This window comes from Augochlora pura, chromosome 5 (assembly GCF_028453695.1).
Source record: "Augochlora pura isolate Apur16 chromosome 5, APUR_v2.2.1, whole genome shotgun sequence".
NCBI classification, from domain to species: Eukaryota; Metazoa; Arthropoda; class Insecta; order Hymenoptera; family Halictidae; genus Augochlora; species Augochlora pura.
The window spans coordinates 21247770-21271309 of NC_135776.1; the positions used below are offsets into that span (position 1 = coordinate 21247770).

Consider the following 23540-nt stretch of genomic DNA (forward strand, 5'->3'; position numbering starts at 1 on the left):
CGGGAGACAATGGGACACTTTGTCATGGGATCCGGTAAATCTTGCATTGTTGCTGCGTACGGGAATCATCCTGCGGAACTTGTAGTATGTGCCAACAAAATATTAGCTCTTCTTCCAATATTCTTCCTACTGATAATTGCATAAATCATATCCTTATCGTATAAGTTTATGGTATCCATATTGTACTTTCCTTCCCTCCATAATTTACAAATAAACAATAATTGGCTTCAGGCAACTTCCGTGAATAAAATCAGCTATAAATTGATTCACGCACTTTATCTGAATCGAACAAACCAGAAGTGGCTTCAGTTAATCTGTAGCATATTTTATCGTGATTGTTAAATTTAATTGCCCCGACAAACTGTTATGAATGTTTTCATTTCTGTGCTATCGGTGGTCTGCAAGATAATTCGCGGAATAATTCCTTGCCGATCGCTCGGCTCTGAAATTCAAAATTAGCGATTTACAATTTCCTTCGATAAAGCGCCGATCTATTTTACATTCTGAATGCACGTTCAACATTTCGCTTCACAGAAAATGACTCGACCTCGCAAAGAAAGCCAATGAATAATGCAAAGATAGCTTGGAGTTTCGATTGCCGACAAAATAGACTGTTTCAGAAACCACCGAGTTACCGATGCAACCGATATACATACATACACCCCAGCGTCTTCGATGGTTCGAATTTCCTATCGCAAGAACACGCAGATGACAATTAAAATTTATATTTCTCCACAAATTGCTATATCCGAGAGTTTCTCATTCGTTAAGAAGAAACGTTATTAATCATTCCTGTATAATTACACGTTCACCGACCGACGATTCTAAAACATAATCGAGCATATGTTAAATCGCAACCGTTTGCAATTACCTTGTTACATCGATTGAGCTCTACAAGGAATTAATTTCATTTGACTTGCAAAAAAATTCCAAACGTAGAAATTATTCAAAATTATTTCATTATGAAAAACGATGCAAAGTTCGTTTGCAAATCCTGAATATTGTATAGACATCTTGCTTCTCCAAATCCTGTTGCAATAAAAATACCAAGAAACCAATAAAACTCAGAATTCGTCCGTAATCCAGAAAATTGCAGGAGCGCGAGCGTCTCGAGCAAACGCCGCGATTTCTTAACAAGTTACAAACTGTCGAATGATTTTTTTCACCGCAGTAGGACGATACTATTATAGCGTGATATCCGATTTTATAACAATGAAGGCACCATGCGGATAATTCAGCTCAAGAAACGCGTATGAATTTTTGAATTAAGCATCGTCTATTCAGCGACACGCAAACTGTTGAACGAGTCACGGAAGTTCAAAGGAAACAGATTATTGGATTAGCGTGCCGTCGGATTTGTCTTATACGGATTTAAGGATTGCTGGCTGCGGCAAGTGCGTGACCCATTAGGGGCCGGCTTTACGGCGAAATTATTTGTGATAAACAGATCGGATGGTATTAGCCAAGGATCAGGTGACGAAGTCCACCGATTGACCGATTTCAACGGGAATCAGGTGTACGGTTCCCAGAGATGTGTACCCTCGTCGCTGTCAACGAAAATGGCTATTCCACCCGGCAATTCCCTACGGTCCGTTCTATTTGCATGCTAAAATATTTAGCATAAGGTTTCGCCTTATCAAACCTCTTGGATTATCTGAAACCGCGAGTAGCCGTGATTAGAAGAGTGATAAGCTGATCGGTGAGGGGGGGGGGGGGGGGGGGGGAGTGACTCGCATAATGCCACTTATAGTTTTAAATAAATTTTTAAATAATTAAAAAGAAACAACTCTTTCTACCAATACAAACCGATAGTTTCTTCTGGAGTTCCGGAAACAGACGTTCAAGAAAATTGTATTGGGCGGTCTTCCGGTAGTTAAATGTCAGCCAGTGGTCATGACGGATTATTGCTACGACATACAGCATTCTCAAGCAATCCGAGGTTTTCCGTGGACTCGAGCAAACGTGCGAGGAATGTTTGCGTCAACCTCTGCCGCTGGAAAATTCGCAAAACCTTGCGTCGGTATTCGTGTCAAGTGTGTGTCGGTTCGTCTAAAACCTGCGGACGCTCTCTAATAATTAACAAGAGCTAAGTCAGCTCCGTCTGGTAATCATTCTCAACATCATTTTCTATTTGGATGCGGTTCTGCATAGAATCGACGGGAAACGTTGATGCGAAACACGGTGAAAAGGTGATGACGCTTATCACTGTGTTTCTGTTTAAGCTGTTCATTTTTCTGGCGATCGAGCTCTCGCGAGTTGATGCATATGAGAAGAAAATGAGTTTATTATTTCTGTCGAGAATTTCATCGATTAAATGAGCAGTTCTATCGTGTAGTCTTGAAACGGTTGAATCGAACGTCGCGGTTGATCATGCAATGATTGTGAAAGACATATACGATCAATGTGTTTAGTGACGATTATGACTCTGCACAGTACAGGTACAGAGGGATGAAAGATATTTTTAAACTAATTGTCTTCCCTTTAAGCTTCAAATCTGCTAATTATTTGTCAGATATCATTTAAATGGAAGCAGAAATCGGAGAATTAAATATTCAGGCTATGAATATAATATAATATGTAATATAATTAAAAAATAAATTGATAGAAGAGGATGTTACTTGAAATATTGTTTACCTGAGCAAAAAAACAGTTTTCAATGCAAATAGCTTTACGATTTCACTAATTATGAACCAAGAAATGTGTAGATGCGGGTCATTTGATCAACAGCGATACGTTTAGTGTTAAAGTCTCATTGAGCTGGAAATACAACAAAAGCTTAATTAATCTCTACTAAATTGTTTCCTGTAACGAATTGCACAGTCTATAGAGTTATCAATAATCGCATGAAGGAGCAGAATCCAGCATTATGAACAAATATAAATAGAAACCTACTGGAATAGTCTGGCATCGAACCCTCGGGTAATTAGGCTCATCTAAATAGATCTCGATTAAACCGTGAACGAGGGTGAGTGGGTGAACAGTCACAGAAATACGAGTCCATGGGAACAGAATCTTTATTGAACTTGTATTGCGATCGGTTCCGCGCTGAGAATCAAGACAGGGTTTAGGTTCGACGACATTTGCATTGCGTGGATGGTGATCACTTTAAAAAACACTCTCCCCCAACCGACCACGCTCTCTCTCTCTCTCTCTCTCTCTCATCTTTCTCTCTCTCCGTTTTTTGTATTATCGAGGCGTGCAATCGTCAGGATAGATCTTCGGTTATACGTAAGCACGTATACGCAATAGTAGATATACATACATACATATACATACATACATACATACATACAGAAGGGGCGCGTGTAATATATATTCACGTTACACTCGCGGTATACCGTTTCCCGAGAAAAAAACGATGACAAACGGTCGATAATAAAGACAAGCTATAGTAAACCTTCGACTATTTTCTTTGTTATATTACACTTTGAACAGCCACAACCGCTTCAGTCTGATACGATGTCCCGCAATCATTTCGGAATTTTATTTCGCGTACGAAGTTCAGTGACATCGCCATCTTGAAAATTCTCACCTATTTACAAGGATTAATTCGCGGGTAGAACCCCACGATTGGCACAATTCGATTTTATAGTAGCTCTAAAACGCTTTGGAAGATCGTTTCCCACGGTGAAATTCACGCTCAAGTTCAAATCGTATATTTTTCATGGAAAAATCTAACTCTCGCCTCGTCTCAGGGAAGATTCACTAGATTCTCTTAGAGATTCTAATACAGTGTACACGTTCACGTAAGCACAAATTTGTGTAATGTAAGCAAGAAATGTTTGAGAAGTAAGCAAAAATTTTTCTGACGTAAATACAAATTTTTGTGGCGTAAGTACAAATGCTTGTGACGTAAGTGCAAATATTTGTGACTTGAATACTTTTTCTGACATAAGCGCTTTATGCGATTTAAGAACTTTTTGTGACAGAAGTACTCGTTGTGACTTAAGTACCTTTCGTGATCAATTAAGAATTTCAAAGGAACCATCGGATACTTATTTAGTGGTAAGAATCGAACGGAAACAATATTGTTTAAAGATTCACATTTCAAATAAATTGAGAATCCTGTTGGAATTTTCCCAGCATTAAGACAGCATTAAGTTCCAAACATCAATGTAAACATAGACGAGCCCGATGTCCAATCCTATAATCGACCATGATATTAAGTTCCGCGCGAAACATCTCGTTGAGACGACTCCGTGAAATTTACAAGATTCGCAGGCAGCTGTACGACGTACACCGTGAAAATATAAGCGACGTATCTACCTTATGGGGTCTCAGACATGCGAGGTTCTACTCTCGAATCGGAATATACATAGTTTCCCTTACACATTTATTTATACAGCACACATATATTCTTCTCCTAACACATCGTTTTGATACAAGTGGAATTGGTAGCACGCGGGTCTCGTTTCCAACTAGAGACTCCGCGCCGGAAAGCGCACCCGGAATCAGTCCGTTGCTGGAATCAGACCCTGCCTGGAGTCAGGTTAGCTCGAAAACGTCTGCGCGCTGTCGTTTCGAGGGTTCGATTCGATACGAACCGATCCGATCCGATCCGATCCGATCCGATTCGATTCGTTTCGTTTCGTTTCGACTCGCGGTATTTACAACGAATTATGCTAATCGATCCGGAGTCGTTGGCAGGTCGGAGGAACTCGTTGGGCTCTCGATTTGGCACGACTAGCTTAGCACCCCTGCTATCGATCCATGATCATCTCGGAGCAAGGTCACCTGGACACTATCCCGGACCTGGCGCCACGACGTCCACAGCGAAGAATTCACCATAGTTCTCGAAAGAAACACTGACCATCCTTAAACGCTGGACCCGGTGCTGGAGGTGGCCGGAACGTAGTAACTCCTGGCCTGTAGGTGATTGTGTAGATGCAGCCCGGAGATCTGAGTGCTCGAGTTCTGTAGAGTCTGGTTGCTCCAGTGTGCTCCAGAGGAAATGACTTTGGCGTCGGGGCTGGCCGAGGGGGTGGTATTGGGTGACGGCATGGCGTTCGTCTCGGCGACCACGTCCACGTCGACGTCTTCCTCGTCCTGGTCCGGTTCGTGGAGATCGTGCAGTTCGTCCTCGCTGCAGCTAAACCGCCTCGTCTTCGTTGGCCTCAGGTCGGACTCGATTTGGTGCTGGTCATCGGGCGCCAGCAGCGACGCTACGTCGAACAGCCTCTTCCTCGAGGGTTGAAACGAAGACGTCTGCCTCAACGTCTGGCTTTGGAAGATCTGTTGTTGTTGCTGTTGCTGCTGTTGCTGCTGCTGCTGCTGCTGCTGTTGCTGCTGCTGCTGCTGTTGCTGCTGCTGCTGCTGCTGGTGTTGCGGGTGATGATGATGCGTCCAGATACCGGAGATGGTTTGCGACGCGACCGGCGGACCCAGGGTGGCCGGAGGTGGCGGCGTCGCGGGTAACGGGGGCGGACTGGGGCTGTCGGGCTCCTCGTCCACCGCCAGACCCATGTGCCGGCGGACTTTTCTTTGGGCCTTGCGCCTCCGGAAGTCCCCGCGCCGGAAGTCCTCCAAGTTGGCAGGGTGTATAGCCCAGTAGTGTCCCTTTCCGTTCGCGCTTCTGCCGGATTTCACGAAGCAGTCGTTCAGAGACAGGTTGTGCCTGATCGAGTTCCTCCAGCCTGGTCCCCGGGTACGGAAGTAAGGATAGTGCTCCAAAATATGCTGATAAATGTCCGACAGCACCAGTTTTTTCTCGGGCGAGGACAAGATCGCCATGGCGATGAGCCCGATGTAGCTGTGCTGGGGTTTCGGCTCCTCCGGTATTCTCTGATGGTGAGGGTGCAACAGAGCCATCGACAGAGCCAGTCGGCCCGGGTACCCTGCCGCGGCGGCCGCCGGGTACAACGGCAATGGAGCGGGGAACCCGGGGCTCATCCCCAAGTGAGTCGGGGCACTGGACGGCGGAGGACCGACCCCTGGATGCTGAGGATGCAACTGTTGAGCCAGCCGCAGCCTCTCCGCCATCGCGTAATGGTACAATTGAAGACGGTAGTGCTCGAGACCAGGCAGAAACCCAGCCATGGGGTTGCCGAGGCCGACGGCCAGCGGCTCCTTCGCCGGCGGAGGACTCTCGTTACTGCACATGTTGCTAATTACACTGGGAACCAAATCTAACCTGATTTCTTCTCGATCTTCTTGTCTCGATGGTATTGCACTTAGTCCTCACGTTTCACACAAACTTTCACGAGTCTGTCTGTCCCAGGTCATTTGGGATTTAGCGATAATCGAGTCTCACTGGAGGCACGCCGTGTTCGTTCTCCGGAAAGACGAACGCGTTATAACGCAGGTGTAACGTAGGCCAGCCGAACAAAAGTATAGATTGTCCCTCCGGCACGATCGATCGGGGCTCTCGATGTTTTCCGACGGTTTTCGGGCTGTTTGTCACGATGCGCTCCGAGCGACCGACTGGTCATGATTTACGATTCGGCCGTCTGCCAGGAGCACCGATGGCTTCTCCCCACCTGGTCCCACCGGGGAAAAGCAGACAGGCTCCGCCCGTTCGCCCAGAACGGAGCGCGAGCTACAGCCTGGAAACCAGAGCCCCGTGTGCCGATTCTCCGACCAATAAGCACCGAGAGGGCGGCCGAAGATGGAACCCTCTGCCATCCGCCACACCTACCACGATGGATATTGATCCTGAATTCTGTAAACTACCCCCGGGGGCGGTGGTGGTGCGACGGCGTCGCCTTGTCATGGTGTTCCCCTGCCCCGTTGTCTCTTATCAGACCGGCTACAAAGCTCGATATCATAGCCGATTCGCAGCCGACCGGCGAGAAAATCACCGACGCGTTTTCTCCTTTGCCCGAGAATCTTACTCGAGACACTACTACCACCACCACCACCACCACTACTACGCCCCGACCCCCGCGGCCCAATCCTTCTCAAGTGGCGGCGGTTTGACACGAGAATGTTGACAACGATCCGGCATTGGGAATCGATCCTCGAATTTTTAATCGTCACTCGGTCGGGACGATCGATTGCAAAATTCTTTCTATTATTATATTGCGCTGTAACGTGTATAAGGCAAGGATGCTTTTCGATTATTTCTATTGTATTTCAGTTTTAACAAAGTAGTATTTATTTATTTATTTATCCATTTATTTATTCAATATATACGGCAAGTTACCTATTGGTTGCCAAATTACGAATAGGATGACCGTAGTTTGAACAAATGTTTCAACAAAATTGATAGAAGAATGTATACTATTCATTATACGATAAAGGAAACACAAACATAATTTCTTCTATGTTTTGTAAATATGAAGAAGTAGTTTGGGTCTGAAATGAAATATTGGAGAATTCAAATAAAACGTGGCCAATAATTCTAGGGAATCAACAAGTTTGTTAAAGACTTTATATGCAAATATAATATCATATCTTTTCCTTCTCTACTCAAGTGTGGTTAAAGTAATATATTTAACACGCTTTATAATATACTGTTTAGATCATACATATGTATATAGTAGAATCGATACCTATTTTCTTTCCTGTACGACTCGATTGTCGCTTTATAGATTTTGTGTTTGCGACCAGTTCTTAGCAAAGATCTTCATTTTAACACTCGTGAATAAGTATTATTATTAGTATAAGTATCATTATACTATATATTATTATTATTATTATTATTATTATTGGACCGTTTAGTTTCCGAGAATTATCTTTCATTTTCACGTGTTTAATCAGCATCGACAGAAACAGGTCAACGTGTCCTGCAGGAATATTGTGAAAAATATGTTGAAAAAGTTACTAAATAAAATTATTAAATTATTTACTAAAACTTTACGTTTACAAATTTTGTTATATATTTGACAGAAACCCCGTTTGAAATCCTAAAAACCCCGTTATATGATTCGAATTACTTCGTTCGATACAAAACACATACATTTTCAATACAGTCATTTTATAATGCCCACGTATTTTATGCAGCTATGGCAACAATGAACACGCAAGAATTAATGCAGTCTTTAGTTTCAAGGAATGCAAGGGTTTCGACAAGGGTTTCATATTTGCGACGTCTTAAAAAGATATTTCTATTCCGTTTGAAAATATCTACTCTGAAAACCTGCATCCAATTCAGAGTACTATTGGTGTTTGACGAATAATAAACACGAAACTTGTCATTGTTCGAAGCTTTCCTGTCTTTTATGATAATTCAGTGTTAACGGAAAACCGTTCGGGCCAATGACCAGGTTCGAACGCCGGTAAAAAGAAACCTCTGGGGTCGTCAGTCATTGGGGTGGTTTCGAAGGGGTGGCAAACGAGGAATTCGTTCTCGCAGCCCCTTGGGGAGGTATGCGGGGCCTCTTTTACAGAATCCTTTTGCTCGTTGCCCGGTCGACGAACAAAAGGAAACGAGTCCGGCCGCGCGCATTTATATGGAGGCGCCGCCCAGCAACTATTTGTAAGCATCCGCCATTCTGGTTTCATATCTGCCGTTTCGGCTTGCACAAAAACACTATTTTTCAGAGCGTCCCAGCTGCAATATGGCGTTTACCGAGGCCGCCGACGTGCATCGACTCCGATTGCAATTGTTGCGTTTCATTGCAAATAACAGCCTCGCGCTCGTTCCCTCCTCTATCCTTGCCCCTCGTTCCTCGCTGCCTCTCTCTCTCTCCCTCCCTCTCTCTCCCTCTCTCTAACCCCGTGCGATCGCAACCCCCTCTACTACCCCTCCACCCGCACTATTCCCGCGTTCACCCGTTTCTGTAAACCGTCCACGGAAATACACCGTTGTGTCTGGTATCAATCGGTACGAGCTGGCGCGCGGACAATGTAATTGCAATATTCTCGTCGACCGACACCGTCACCCGCGGCTCCGTCGACTCCATTTTTGTTGTCGACGCATCTGCTTCGCTAATCGAACGTTTCCGCTAATTGGTGGAACCCTGGCTATCTCGTTTGCGCATCGGTAGGACAAGCGCGAAAAGTTCAAAGCGAAAGATCTAAAGACTCGATCTTCGCCAATTATCTTGCTCTTTTACGATTTATTATTAAATCGCACAAAGTTGAAATAAATCGAATGTTGACGTTGTTATTGAAACTTTTACTGCCTTGTCACCTATATGTATACGACGGAACTATCTGCTTAAATTTACAAATTAATTGTTACCTGAATCTGTTACATCTTCCAGATTTTATTAGGCGTCGCGAAATGTGTGAACGTTGGAAGAAGCGTTGAAAGAGTGTTGACAAAAAAATATTCCATGCCATACAATTCAGCTTGCTGATTTTAATTCTACTAAATAAAATATTAAATAAGCTATAATGTAACGACAACCGTAGAATTTTTAACTCGACAGTCGAAGCGTTAAGTAAGATATGAACGAATAGGGTTCTACTTTGAAAACTCTATTGCAAGAGAACATTTGTTTGAGTGATCAAATAGTTGGAAATCGGTGCGGAGTTGATGCAGATACTACATACATACATCGAAGGCATAGTTAAAGTTAATCTCAGTTTTCCCGTTAACTCAAAGCCAAGCCAGAACGGATCTCCACAATCCGAATGGCGGAGGTTAATAAATGTCGTGACGAAGCGACCAAGTTTGAAGCCCGGGCGGTCGAGTTCCGTGCAGCTGGACTGCGCAAGGTATCCGTTAGTTTTGATGCCCCGAAATACACCCCTAATCGGTTTTCAAACTCTCACCTAAACGCTCGCGCACGTACCGTGCCCCGATAAACCAAACTTGAAGATTTCCCGTTCGCATAACGAGAATCTGTGCATATGTAACGAGATAAATCTGGTTCTACCGAATTCACGATCACCAAAATTAATAGATTCAAGCCTTTCAACCAAATGTTAATTTTTCATCGGAATACTCTCAAACTATTCTAATGACTTTACAGTTTCATTTCTCTTTTTGTCATATGTGTCGGAAATTCATAAAATTCGCAGTCTACTAATAAATATGTCAAAATATTGTATGTGAAATTAGCGTAGAAATTTTGACGAATATTTCAATGTTATGTTTAATTAATTTATAAAACATTCTTGTCGTCAATAGACGGAGAGGGAGAGAGAGAGAGAGAGAGAGAGAAGTAAAATTAATTGACTAATATAAAGCGTATAAAATGATAAGGATGATCCGAGTTTTCAATACTTGTGCCAATAAACCGAAGAAGCTCGACTGCAAAACCAAACGATCGTAGCAATGGTGCTACTACGAAGGAAGAAATCGGAGAAGCTGTCAATCGAGTACCATGCATCTGCCACTTACCGGCGAACCACCCTCGATCGTTACCGCGCCTTTTTTCCCCCACAATGATGCTCCATTTCGACACAATTATCGCCATTATTCGACGCGAGAAGAGCATTTTAGCGCTGGCGACACAATGGACCTGGTATCTATATACATAGGGACCGTATGTATATGCACACTTGGCTGACAGCGCATAGCATGCGCACACGTGAAGAAGAGCAACCTCTGGTTACGATCAACGAAATCGATTCTTCCTATGGCCGCGTTTTATTGTGTTTTGACAGGGCCGAGTCCGGTTTCGGTGCGTGGTCGCCTCTTCGTCTCGAACAAGTAGTTTCCCGGGCTACCGACGATCCTGAGACCGATCTTATCCGTGAACGAGTTCCTGCTGGACACCTTACGTTACCTTATTATTCTACTGAACTGTCAGCGAGGACTATCTGATTGCATCAAATATAGAGTTACTCTCTTCGAGCACCAATTTTACGGAAAATCGAAGCTGATACGCTTCTTTTCTATCTGAATGGAAAATGTTCTTGCTTTGGTTGCAGATTCGAGATTGCACTTAAAGATTGCTGATCTCGCTAGACACCTTTCCCAAGTGGTCGAATCCCAATATCGGTGATGATTTATTAGTGAAACACGTAGGGGAGATCAGGACGAAGATAGCACAGAAAAGTTCGGAGATGTAATATTTTATAATAAATGATTCCTTTGGTAAAAGAATACTGAAGTAAATTTAAATTTTATCGAATATCTTCTCTATGCATACGTACATATAATTTCAAACTATCACGTTTGGAAACAGCATTTTCGTAATTATCTTCGTAAATATTTTAATGACTATTTTAGTAATTTTTAGCAACCGTTTCTATCACTTTGCAAGAATAACATAAATACGTTTACCCGGATTTTTACCGTCCGAATTAACAAAATTGTATAAATGTCCAATAAATGTATTATTATGTTTGCAATGACCGTGAATTAAAAAGTTTCGAAACTTGTGGAGCCTGGTGTTAAAGACAGAATTTAGGAGAATCGACATTGAATTACTCCAGGACATTTTAATCGCCAATTCCAATCTGAATTCAATTAAATTACAATGTAATTCGCAATTGCAATCGTATTTGAATTACACTCGCAATTAAAATAATTGGCAATTGAGTTAACCAAAAGTTTTAAATTATATAATTGAATTGGAATGCAATCGCGCTGCTATAAAATTGAAACGCAATGTAATTGAATTGCGATATAGAATCTAATTGAATTAACACAAGTCCGGCGAAGGACGCACGAGTAGCAAAGTGTGCTCTGTTCGATAGTCGGTGAAGTTCTGAGAAAAATAAAAGTTCGAAGGGAACGCCGCTGAAATCTCGCGACGTGGAAACGGGGTGGGGTGGGGTGGGGGTCGGGGGGGGGGGAGCCCGACGGGAGCGGCACGATAGAGTTTATAAATTATGAATATTTAAGCAGAAGCTGCCGCGGAAACGATATTTCCCTGGCTCGGTGCAATAACGTTGGCCCCGTGTAAAAGGGATGCTTAGGAAACAGGATGGTACACGTCGCTAAAACGGGAGCATCCCTTTGAGAGGAGCGTCAAAGCTAATGGACCGTCTCTCTTCGCCGTCCTGCAGTTCTACCGTGTTTCTCTTCGCCTTGTACCGGTTTCTCTCTCCTCCTTTTCCCTCTCGGTTTCGTTCCTGGCCACGTTACAAAGAGGGTCACGTGGCCTCGGCCGACTCCCAGAAGCCCCGCTAATGTTTAGTGCCAGTTGATTGCAAGCTCGTTAGAATATGCATAAAGCATCGTTGTTAAATGCTCTTTCTCTTTGCCGCCCCGCGGCCGAGTTTCATCGGATACGCGCCCCGTTTACGTCTTCCCCCGTGCCATTTGCGGAAAATTCGTGCTTTCGCCGGCGCGCTTATATCGTCTTATCGTTTATTGCTTTCGCGACTCGCTGTATGCGCGTGTGCCGACTTTTATTTTATTTGCTCGATCGGAACGCTACCGAAGCTCTGCCGCAGCAGTCTACGGACGATCAATCAAAATTCGGCTAGTAAATATTAAATTGACGAAGAAAACGACTTGGAAGATTCTGATTGTTCTTAGCGAAGTTTCTCAAGTTACAATCGAGTAAATTTAGAAAATTATAAATAAAAATGAACGTAGACACATTTATAAGCTCTGCAAGTGGTAATATTTTATTATTGTAATAATATAAAACGGAAAATTTACGCATTAATATATAATCAATTTTACGCACGATATTTTTACTTTGATACTGAGAGATGAGATATATTTTGTTTTCATTGATACGTGGAATGGGACTTTTAAAACAGTATTGTTGAACGAATAAATTATATGGATAACACGTTGAACTTTCTGTTGTTGGCCAATTAATTGAAATTTAATTATTTCTGCGATGTATTACAGAATTGTAGAACAATGGAATTTTATCAAGATTAATCCATTGCAGTTGAATGGGATCGGTAAATGCAACGCATGATATTTGAACGGAATCTTGTACACATTATTTCTTGTTTGTATTCAACCAGTCACTGTAAATTTAAGTTGCTTTCAATTGTAATGCTCCGTTAATTTATACAATACATTTTAATATTACATGTTGTCTTATATTGGACAGTTTATTTTTCAGTTTATCGTTGCTCAGATCGAAATATATTCACGCAACAATTTTTATCGTGCCAATTTGATTAAAACCACGAAAAAAGTGGACAATATTCGACAACTCTAATTCAGTAACTAAATTTAGAGGCTGTACTTGCTTAGCCTCAAGGAACGCGTTGCAATAAGCAACGAAAAATGATGGTTGCAACTTCTCCGCAGTACCGCAAGCTGAAACAATGAGAATCGACAATTAACCAAAAACAGACGATCGAATCTTTGTCAAGAGATCGCCTCGATGAAAATCGAATTACCAAAACGCCGCCACGTGTCCAATCATCGGCTGCCACTTCTTCCGGTAACTTAACACCGTGACATCGTTTTGGAGAATATCGATTCTTATTTTTCCTGGACCGCATCGTTGGTATCGGCGCCCCGTAGCGTCGCGTCGCGTCGCGTCGCGTTGCGGAGCCTCGAGTGCTCTCGAGCAGGCGATGACGCGGTCAACGACAAAATAACGAATTGCCACTCGAAGACGGAAGCGAGAGCCCTCGGCGGGACGCATCGCGCGGCATTTGTGTTTACACCGTCTCCAGCACGCTGCTGGTTCGAGTTTAACGAAGCGTGGTGGATGGGGATGGGCCGCCAGCAAGGAGAGGAGGAGAGGTGTCGAGCCTATTATCGAGGCCCGACACACAGCATCGTGGGGAAGAATTGGGGACCGATGGCGGAAGGAAGGGCCTCGGAACGAGATTTTCCATTGTCGGACGAGTGGAGCCTTTCGCGTGGCCGCGCCAGAAACCGAGCGGAAGTCCTCTAGACGCGGCCTGAAGGGCCGCGCGCACCTTCTTGATTCTAGCCGCCGCGGTCGACGCGCTCTGCGTCTGAAACGTGACCGTTTGGCCATGTAACTGGATTAGAGGGGAACAGATTAAATTCGAGATATTTAGCTCGAACAGTTTCCACCCTTCCTGGACCCCCTGTCACCCTCTAGTTCCCACCCTCTGTACCTCTCTGTTAGCTCCCGCGCTCGTGTCTGTGGAAAATGGAACAGTAGGATTTACGGCAATATTTTGGGTGTTTAGCCATTGTCGCTGGACAGTGGCCATTGTCGTGTGAAACGGTGGGCGTGGAGTCGGTTCAAAGGGAGACTCGACCACCTTCGTGTCCTGCCGGTTCCTTTTCAGGGCCCCGGCGAAAAAAGGGCCCATGGACGGCCACTTAATTTCACCCGCATGCTTACTCCGCTGACTCTAGAATTTGCTTTCTGAACGGGCACTCTCTTCTTCTTTTTCTCCCCCTCTCTCTCTCTCTCTCTCTCTCTCTCTCTCTCTCTCTCTCTCTCGCTTTCTCGCTCTCGCTTGTAGGCCGAACGCCAATAACGGCCACTAATTGTGGACTGCGGCGGGCCGGACCGGTTGCTGCTTTCTATGGCATTTAACTCAAAAAGAGAATTTCGGGGGAGTGGAAGAAATCCACGGGTGGGGCGTTTTGCACATAGATTCGCCGCGTGTCGCTCGATTTCTCAGAACTAGGTCGGCCTAATTCTTTTCCTTTGCTTCAGAAATTTAAGACCTTATGCCAGGGGTTTGCAATTATCGACAAATACACATATGTTTCTTACTGTGTTCGGACTCAGACAGGTCATGCATACAGTTTTACGCATCACTGCTAGATGGCTTCGATATTTCACATTAAAATTGAAACAAATCATTCGAAAAAATTTTAGCTTGTCCAGTTCGATCTTTAAAAAAGTTATTCCCTTTTAAAAATTGTCTATATAGATTTGTCATTAAAATCTTCGGCATTACCATGCCGAGTAATTAATTTATATTAGCAGATTTTTCATAGAAAGAGTTTTATCGGCCGGAAGATTAGAGCCACGGAATAGCAGGCTCTTGTGTTTGAGAATATTAATGCCGCGGCCCGCTTAGCGGTCGAAAAGACGCAAAGGGGGTTTGCAACATCAACGATCGCCCTTTTAATAAGCGTAGGACGATCAACGATCGGGAATATGAGATCAAAGCTACGGCGCCGCGCGATGGTTACCGTCCAAATGTCGTCTACGACAGCAAAGTTGTCGGATGAATATTTCAGGGTAACCGGGGTGCCGATGGGATACGCCAACCATCCCCATGTTATTCCCGCAAAGAGCATTTGCGTTATCCGCCAGTACATTTCGGGATTGTTGGGGGTACGGAACCCTTTTGTTGCATGCGCGAGATGCTTAAACGGTTAGTTAAGTACGAAATTGGGGTTTCATCCAGTCGAAAGAAACCCGGTCATCCTGATCAGCATTATTTATTGATTGAATGCCTGCGTAACGGGGAATGGAAGAATGTTGTTAATGTCGAGGGCGACGCTTGTGTCGGTCGGTGGAAGGGGTAAGTCGCGCTCGGCGGAGAACAAATAGAATGTGAGCATCCTAAGTGAATAATAAACATCGCGGCGGGGGTTGCTCGGGGTGCACTTTTAAGGTGGCCATATTGGCTTCGTAGCCTACGGGGCTGGTTCCTTATTTATCCTACTAGCATCGTGGCGACCCTCCTCGCAGAAATGATTATTCGGCTATTATACGATGATTACCACCCAGTGGTACGTGGGTGTAATACGAGAAATAAGTGTGCAGTTTCATGCCACCGCGGGTCCAATGACAGAACGAATGAATCCGTCGAGTGTTACCACGTATTTAACGCCTCCATGAAACACATGGTCGTACATCTGTCCTCTACCTCGTTACCTTATCACTCTCTGTACACCCCCAACGTTTGACAAATAATAATCACTAGTTTTGCTAGATGGGCCGTTGACAAATCATACGTTCGTAGGTTCATGGACCAGCAGACGGCTTTAACAAGGAATGATCAAAGTAACTGAGGTAACTAGTATGTTTACCTGAAATCTTCCAAGTTGTCTGGTTCTTCCAAGAAAAATTCAAGTACAGCGAAATTATTTTGGAACAAGAATTGTAGTAAAGAGTAGTAGTATTTATAGCATATCGTAATGGTTTTTGTATAGCAGTAGTAACATATGCATAGAACATCTTCGGATGTAAAAAATTTTGGAGTTCCAGCTATAGCACATGAAAAATGAAAGTAACGAGTCTGTAAAATAAAGGATAAGATTATGTTAGATTTTGTTACAGTGAACGTCATTGATAGAGTGAAAGATTACAGTTTCCCAGATATTTAGCAATAAAAATCGCGAATGTGTAATATAAAGAACCTTGAAGGTGGAAGGAAAATGCTATAAGCACAGCAGACTGATACTCCTTGAAAATTGAATCTCACGACCCGACGTGGTTTATGGCATGCAAATTGGGTTCGACCTTCCCCGCCGGTCTTTCTACCAAATCCTAATCCAATCCGCTTCTGCGTAAAGTCTACCTGCTCTCACTTTTCTACAAAACATCACCTGTAAGAAGCTGGCCACCTTTCGATAAGCATTCGGTCGATTGTTCATCTAATTCGGTAATTATCCTACTTGTGTGCAAGAATTTAAGAATAAAATATATTAATTACAACAATACTTATCATTATATTGTTTTCATTATTATTATTATACGTGGTCATTAGGAACCACGTGTCTCACAATTCGCATTAATGTTATTGTTACACAGCTCTCAATATGAAAATGTAACCATGTAGCACTGTGCATGTTTTCGTTTCGGAACAGAAGAGTCTGCAGTGAGATCATTGTCATCTTACACAAGTATAATCCCGTAAAGCCTGTCCAGAGTTCGATTACAAAGACTACTCTAGGAACGATTCGCCCGTACCCCGCGATACGTCCGCTTCCATGTACATACATATTTAACGTCAGATCGCGCGGAACCCCTTTCTCTGCGCCCAGTATGGCGAACGATTAACAAAAGGGCCTCCCCTCTGTTGTCGAGTCGAACCACGGGACGACCACGCAACAGCTGTCCGATGGTATCAATGTCCTTCGATCGAGATATCCGCTTCTTATCGACTCGTATCGCTCGTCCCTATTTTCATTCCGTTTCTTCTCGCGGTCGGTGGACACGCAGCTTTTTCTCACCTTCGGCCGTGTGTACCGCGACAATTACAACGCGCGCTAATTATTCCCGGCGGTCCCCTTTCCTTTTCCTTCGTTGGTCGGGCTTGTGTACAACTGCTCTCTCTCTCTCTCTCTCTCTCTCTCTCTCTCTCTCTCTCTCTCTCTCTCTCTCTCTCTCTCTCTCTCTCTCTCGCTCTCGCAAAAAATCGATTTTCCGCACGTACGTGATTTGCAAATTAACAGATCAAAATTCAGAAAGAACTTCTGAGATGCGAAGAGAACGTGAAAATTGATTGCAGATTTTATGCATTATCCCAAACAAGGGAAACAACGAATATTCTTCATTCTGTCAAGTATTGTTACGTTCAGTTGCTTTTGCTTGCAACCGATGCACACAATGTTTACTTTGCTGATCTACGAATGACCTTGTAATCTGTACAAATATTATAAGATCACTTTAATAACATATTTAATAGAACAATTTATTTAATAATTTCATAATTTATTCATAAGTTTACATTTATTATCATTTTTCTTCAGATTCGTTTTGATTTGATCGAATAATTTTCTGTATCGAGCCAACCATTTATATTTATCTTGTAAGCTGCATATTTTCATTTCTGTTTTCGGAAGACAGTTCAGGCAGAGGTGTAGAGAAAATATAACGGGGGTCTCGATTTAAATACATGTTATTATTAACGGACTGCGACGGCAGCTCAATAGACCCGAGAACAATTTGAAACAGAGAAACGATTATGGACGGCTGTCGCAACAGCTCAAGTGTTTTCGTAGGTTCTCTAAATACGGACTACAGCGGAGGTTTAGTTGCTGAACGGTATCAATACAGGCACAGTCTCCGAAACTCGACGGGAGTAATAATTTTCAGGGCTTCGCCGGTTTTCAGTCGGAACGTACTGCGAGAGTAAATCACGGGATTCTACTACAAAGTAAACCAGTTTGAAAAATGATAATTCTACTAAAATGTGGAACAATTCGAAGGATTATAATTATACGGAAAGGTCGGATAGTTTGGAGATTTATAATTCGCGTCACCGCGACGTTGAAGTTAATATTTAGCGGCCAAGGTCAATCAACGATCGTTTCTTGAATTATTTCTTTATTCGAAAAACCAAACCCGTGCCCCGTGCTTCAAGCTCAGCGATCGTATAAATGAACATCGAACCGGGTGATTATTTATGCCACCATTTTACCGACAGTCAACGCGTGAAATATTCATCGAATCGATACATGGTAACACAAAAGCGATTAACTGGAAACGTCACAGAGCTTTCTACAAAACAGACAGTTTCACACAGTTTATATTGGTATACACGACGTTATTGCGTTTTTTAAATAAATATTACGAAATCCCGAGCTTTGGCTTTTTATAACTTTCCGTTGTTCGGAAAATTATGAGTGCGGGATTTGCAAGGAGGAAATCTGCGCCGCGATAGGATCGTATATTGCAGTTCAATTATGCTAGCGAAAAATTAAACGAGACACTACTATCTGGAGACGAGCCGGGGAATGGAATATAACCGAGAACCGTGTCCCTGGAGGATTGTCGACGACTGCGGAGGCGCTTTCACCATGGGTGCCATTTGTGGATCACTCTTTCAGGTGAACCAATCGATTTTTCATTTGGATAAATCTACGCTTTGCTAGAAGCACGTCGTATAATGTACACTTGATTCTTTCGTGCTCAATCTACACCATTCTTTTATGGATCATGTCAATTCTTTACATTATTCATCAATTTTGATTAAATAGTAGGTTGTGAACCGCGTGAAACATTGATGACTACGTACACGTTGTGGTGCCAAATGAGACGTTCTGTGCCGTAAAATTTCATAAGAAAATATCGATAAATCTATCTAAATAACTCGCAAACGATTTCAGGTTTGACAAATAGATACAGGATAATTTCCTACTTTGAGAAGCACCAGTGAAAATAACTGGTATTGGTATAAGTAACCATGATAGAAAATTATTTAGATTCCGATCGAATGAAACCAAAATAAAATTCATTATATCACACCTTGAGTTATCGTTGCAAAAGACATCGCAGCGTTGCGGAAAAGAAATGTAATATGGACCAAGGATTTGAAAATGAAGTTTTAGAACCAGTGATTTCGAGACTGGTGTAGAGAGTAGTTCTAGAGTCAAAGCAATTCGCGACTCTCTAACCACCTGCTGCCCGTACCGACCGAATCGCATAGGCAGTATCGGCATGCAGCCGAAATTGGCCGTCGTCACACAAGGTGTGTTGCACTTTCAGAGCTTCATCGGCTTCCGAAACGCGCCTTCGGGAATCAATAAAAGGCTGCTCGGCGGTCTGTCGGCGGTGAAGAATCGGGTGCCCCAAGTGGCCGGAAACTTTGCGCTCTGGGGTGGCCTGTTCTCCGCGATCGAGTGTACCCTAATCCGTTGCCGATCGAAGGACGATCCTTGGAACTCGATCCTGAGCGGCGCCCTAACCGGAGGCGTCCTCGCCGCGAGGACCGGCATCCCGTCCATGATAGGAAGCGCGACCGTCGGCGGTGTGTTCCTGGCGTTGGTCGAAGGTTTCGGGATCATGGCGACGAGGCTTCACGCCGATTCGTTCGCCCAACATATACAGATGTACGATGCCGAAAATCTTCCCGAGTTCCAGGGTCTGTCCTCTAGGAGCAGAATCGGCTTCAGTGGAGCGCCAGTAAACGGGGACATACCCCCGAGGCAAATGAACGGCGCAAACTCTGTTGATGTAGACAGAATCGGCAAGGGCAGATGATGCAGATCATTGCAAATCCCGATGAATTTTTCTCGTGCGTTTTAGCTTTTCTGTGACACGTATCCGTAGGACACGATCTTTCGAAAATTATCCCGCATGTTTCGCATTCTATCTTCTTTGATACTGTCTTAATCCTTTTAGGAGATTCTGGAACGATGTGCTTGTACTGTACCATGGTATTTCGTTACTTAATAAAATACCGATTGTTGAAAAGTAATCCTTTTCTTCGCGAATATTTCGTGATGACGGATGAATATCTACGAAATTGAACAACATACAAGTCGTTTGAGACATAAATTCTCATTTCAAAGTCGTTGTTTACATCATAATTAAACTGCAAATTTATAGCAGTTTATCATCAATACAGATCAATATGGATCAATACGGATGTTAATTTCATAAAACATAATAATAGACGAGAACAGAAACGATTTTCCCAATCGAGTGAAGATCCTTCAATAGCTTAGCTTGCACAGTACGCGTCGGAATGTACCTCGAGAAACGAATGGCCGTACCAGCACACGACTGACCATCTCGATTATCTTCACCATCTGTTGGCCATCATCGATGGACACAGATTCGAGAGATAACGATGACGTCTCTCTCTCTCTCTCTCTCTCTCTCTCTCTCTTCTCTCTCGTTCTCCCCATGGCTAAGAAACATTTATTTCGTAAGGTGGTAATGACTGTTTTGACAGCGGCTCACGCCGAACCACCAGGGACAATTCGGAAGGTGCAGCCCCCGGACCCAAGGCCCATTGTCGCTGACACCAGATTGGAATCAATATTTACACTCAAGCCCGTGTAAGCCGTGGATTACCGAAGGATCTGCGGTCCTGCCAACCCTTTAACGACTCAGTCAGCGGTCATACGAAAAATTTTACGGCTGAAAGGGCCTGTCCTAGGCACCATCCACGTGACGGCGAAGCGAGCCGTTTCGAGCGTTTCGAGGACACTCGAAGCAGCAAGTTTTACCACACTCGGACGGTACCCCGACGGGATTTAGCGTGCCTCTTTTAGTCCGCTCGGCAGCGCCAATTCAAGAGTGACTATACTCTCGATAGGCATTCAGTTATGGGATCAGCTTTCATCGGCGACAATGAGATCTCGATAGTTATTGTGCAATGGTCTATCAACAGCGCGTGGTACGCTGAAAACCATCCCCGTCAGAGCGGCGCGCGGCGTCGCGGTGTTGATAATTCGAAATTGGATCATTTTAACCTGGGAATCGGCCACCATGAAAAACACCGTACAGCAGCGTACCTCATCTCAAAAACTATAGCCTGAGGTCGACGTAAAAGATATTCTGAAAAATATACAATGCTTGCTGTCTATGACATATTTACTTTTTGAGCGCATCAAAAATAAAACTCCAATAACTTTTTCATTTTCATTTCATTCACTCGCGAAGCGTTATGCTTTCTTGAAAGTGTAGATGGTTTGACATACCGTTTCTCCTCTTTACTTATTTTTGACTTATTATTACTAAAGACACGGCTTACAAGTAGACGAGTACCACAGTTACGAAAGAAAATTGCTTATTAAAACTAACATAATGTAGTGAAATATCAAAATTTAGTAGTAAATATTTCTTCTTGTGTGTTTTCTTGTAGCAATTCATTGTAAAATTGTAGCAATTATAGACAGGACTTCATTCTAAAGTACTTTTGAGCTCATGAAAACGAATATCCATTTAGAGAAATGTATCAATTTGTGAACAAGCCTAACTCGATCGTGTGCAGAATGTCTGACTTGAAATGTAATGTTTGATAAGTGCCGGCGGCGTTTGAAATAATAAACAGTGCGAGCGTGATTAAATGAGACAGATAAAAACGTAATCCAACTTAATGCAACAGTATCGTGTGGTTAAATGTAAGAATCATTAGCTAAGCGAGTAAGAAATCTAAAGGTTAGTGAAAGGTGCAGGCGAATGACGAGTTAATTGATCTTGGCTCGTGAATTTACGGTGTTTCAATTTTATCGGCGATATTATTATAGTTACGGTGATTTTAGACACAGGAAGTACCGGAGTAAATTCAAAGATTCGTTCCGCCCAATGGGGGAGCACAGAGGAAGTTATAATTTTCAAGTTGATTTCTATTTCACTAAGATTCTTGTCTTTTTATTTTTATAATCAGAAAATCTAGAAGAGCTGGCTGGCACCGTGTACCTATATTAATATTTCACATATTTCTATTGTAATCAATGACATAGTTATGTGTAAAGAATTTTCCATTCTTGATATATACTCCCTAACACAAATAAACCTTTTAGTATCAACGATAGATAAAATGTCCATCGTACAACAATAGTAAAAGAAAAAAGTAAAAATAGCATCAAAGAATGTTTAGACAAGTATAAATAAACCACAAAAATGATGTAATTTTAAAAGAAATCAAATTGTTTAGCGAAATTATATAGTATCTTAAGGGATCCGGATTAAATGGATAACGTAATAATTTAATGCAAAACTGTAGTGCATATCATAATATATGTACATGTAATCGTACGACTGAAATCCTACAAGTGGCCGCTAATTGCTATTAAGCAGATGCGAAATTAAATAAATAAATCAAGCTTACCATATCATATTCTATTATTAAATGTCGGAACATGTGATTCGTACCGCATCTCGTATAATTCGAATCCGGCAAGAATCAATTGCCGTTTAGACGATAGTGGCGGCGCTTGTAGAGAAAAGCCGAAACCCATGCAGGTAACATCGCATGCGAGATGTATGCCATGTGTAGGTGCTGGAATTTTCTATTTTATCTACGCCTTTGTTGTTACAATAAATCTTCAGAGATTAATGTATTTATTAACTCAATAATTTCGCGTCAGCATAATTGAATTAAAAATAATAAGAATTAGATTACAAGGATCAATTTAAATATGAAAGTTAGTTATTAGTTATTATTCGTTTTTCGTATAAACCATCGTAAACTCATAAATATTATATCTATTGTAGATTTTTGTTTAATTGATTTATCAATAAAACTCGTTTGCTATAACAATTCCACTCAATTTTACAAGTATAATAACCACTTATTTATGAATTGTATTTTGTAGTTTTAGAGCCAACAAAACCATAAAATAGCTAAACTGGTTAATTGGTCTATTTTAGCAGGGAGCTCGAGAACATTTGTTTTCAGCGATGTCGGTATTTCAGAACGTAGAACAGACGTCTCCGTGTGCTATTCAATCTACTATGATATATCTCATACGTGCTCCTCTTTCTCATCCGTAATGATGTCTTCGCTAAATGGTACTTGTTATCTTCTGAATATTTTTTACCGATCGATGATGTTTACCCATCAGCTTGACCATTTTGTCACCAATGACCTTACTGTTCTCTTTTTTTTATGCTAACCATCTATTGGTAAATTTGTCTACTGATTTCAAAGATACCTTAGAAAACAGATAATTAGCAACAATACAGACGGTACACTATACAATTTGCCGTACGAATTATTTTAAAGGTTTAAAAAATTTCAATAGAGTAATTTTTAATGCATTTACGTCGTTTGAAGGAATTGTACGTAACTCGACAGTAAAATTTTTCTTGCAAAGTTGCATTGTTATTAATGCCAAATTCACTGCAATACCAAACCTTGACAAATTACCGACCGATAGAGTCGAAACTTGGATCAGCAATCCACTGGAATTGGCCGTCGATATCGTATTAATATTATTATTAATACATCGGTGCAATGCTTTCAACAATTTAAAAACAAAATTCTAACTACAATTTTACAATTAGAAATTCTTATTTTATCATGTCTACAGTCTATCATTTCTTCGATAGTACACGTATCGAGTTAAATAAAAGTATTTGTCTCTATCATTTTCTATCTCATCTTATTTTCATTTAAAAGGCAAAGTAAAATGACGCCGTGAAGATCGATAATCG

General features: G+C 42.4%; 2 protein-coding genes across 2 annotated transcripts; one reads left to right on the plus strand and one right to left on the minus strand.

Moving 5' to 3' along the window:
- Window positions 1-4815: 4815 nt before the first annotated feature.
- Fd102c (forkhead domain 102C) lies at window positions 4816-6099 on the minus strand. Its single transcript, XM_078181055.1, has one exon. It carries the CDS (start codon window positions 6097-6099, stop codon window positions 4816-4818), a length of 1284 nt encoding a protein of 427 aa, XP_078037181.1.
- Window positions 6100-18385: 12286 nt separating this feature from the next.
- LOC144469944 (mitochondrial import inner membrane translocase subunit Tim17-A) lies at window positions 18386-19631 on the plus strand. Its single transcript, XM_078180684.1, has 2 exons — window positions 18386-18478; window positions 19137-19631. Exons 1-2 carry the CDS (start codon window positions 18386-18388, stop codon window positions 19629-19631), a joined length of 588 nt encoding a protein of 195 aa, XP_078036810.1.
- Window positions 19632-23540: the final 3909 nt, after the last annotated feature.

Bases quoted from the DNA above. Each gene is read 5' to 3' on its own strand.
- Fd102c (XM_078181055.1), bottom strand. From the start codon at position 6,099: ATGTGCAGTAACGAGAGTCCTCCGCCGGCGAAGGAGCCGCTGGCCGTC.
- LOC144469944 (XM_078180684.1), top strand. From the start codon at position 18,386: ATGGAATATAACCGAGAACCGTGTCCCTGGAGGATTGTCGACGACTGC. The intron at 18,479-19,136 runs GTGAACCAATCG...TTGCACTTTCAG, and splicing joins TTTGTGGATCACTCTTTCAG to AGCTTCATCGGCTTCCGAAA.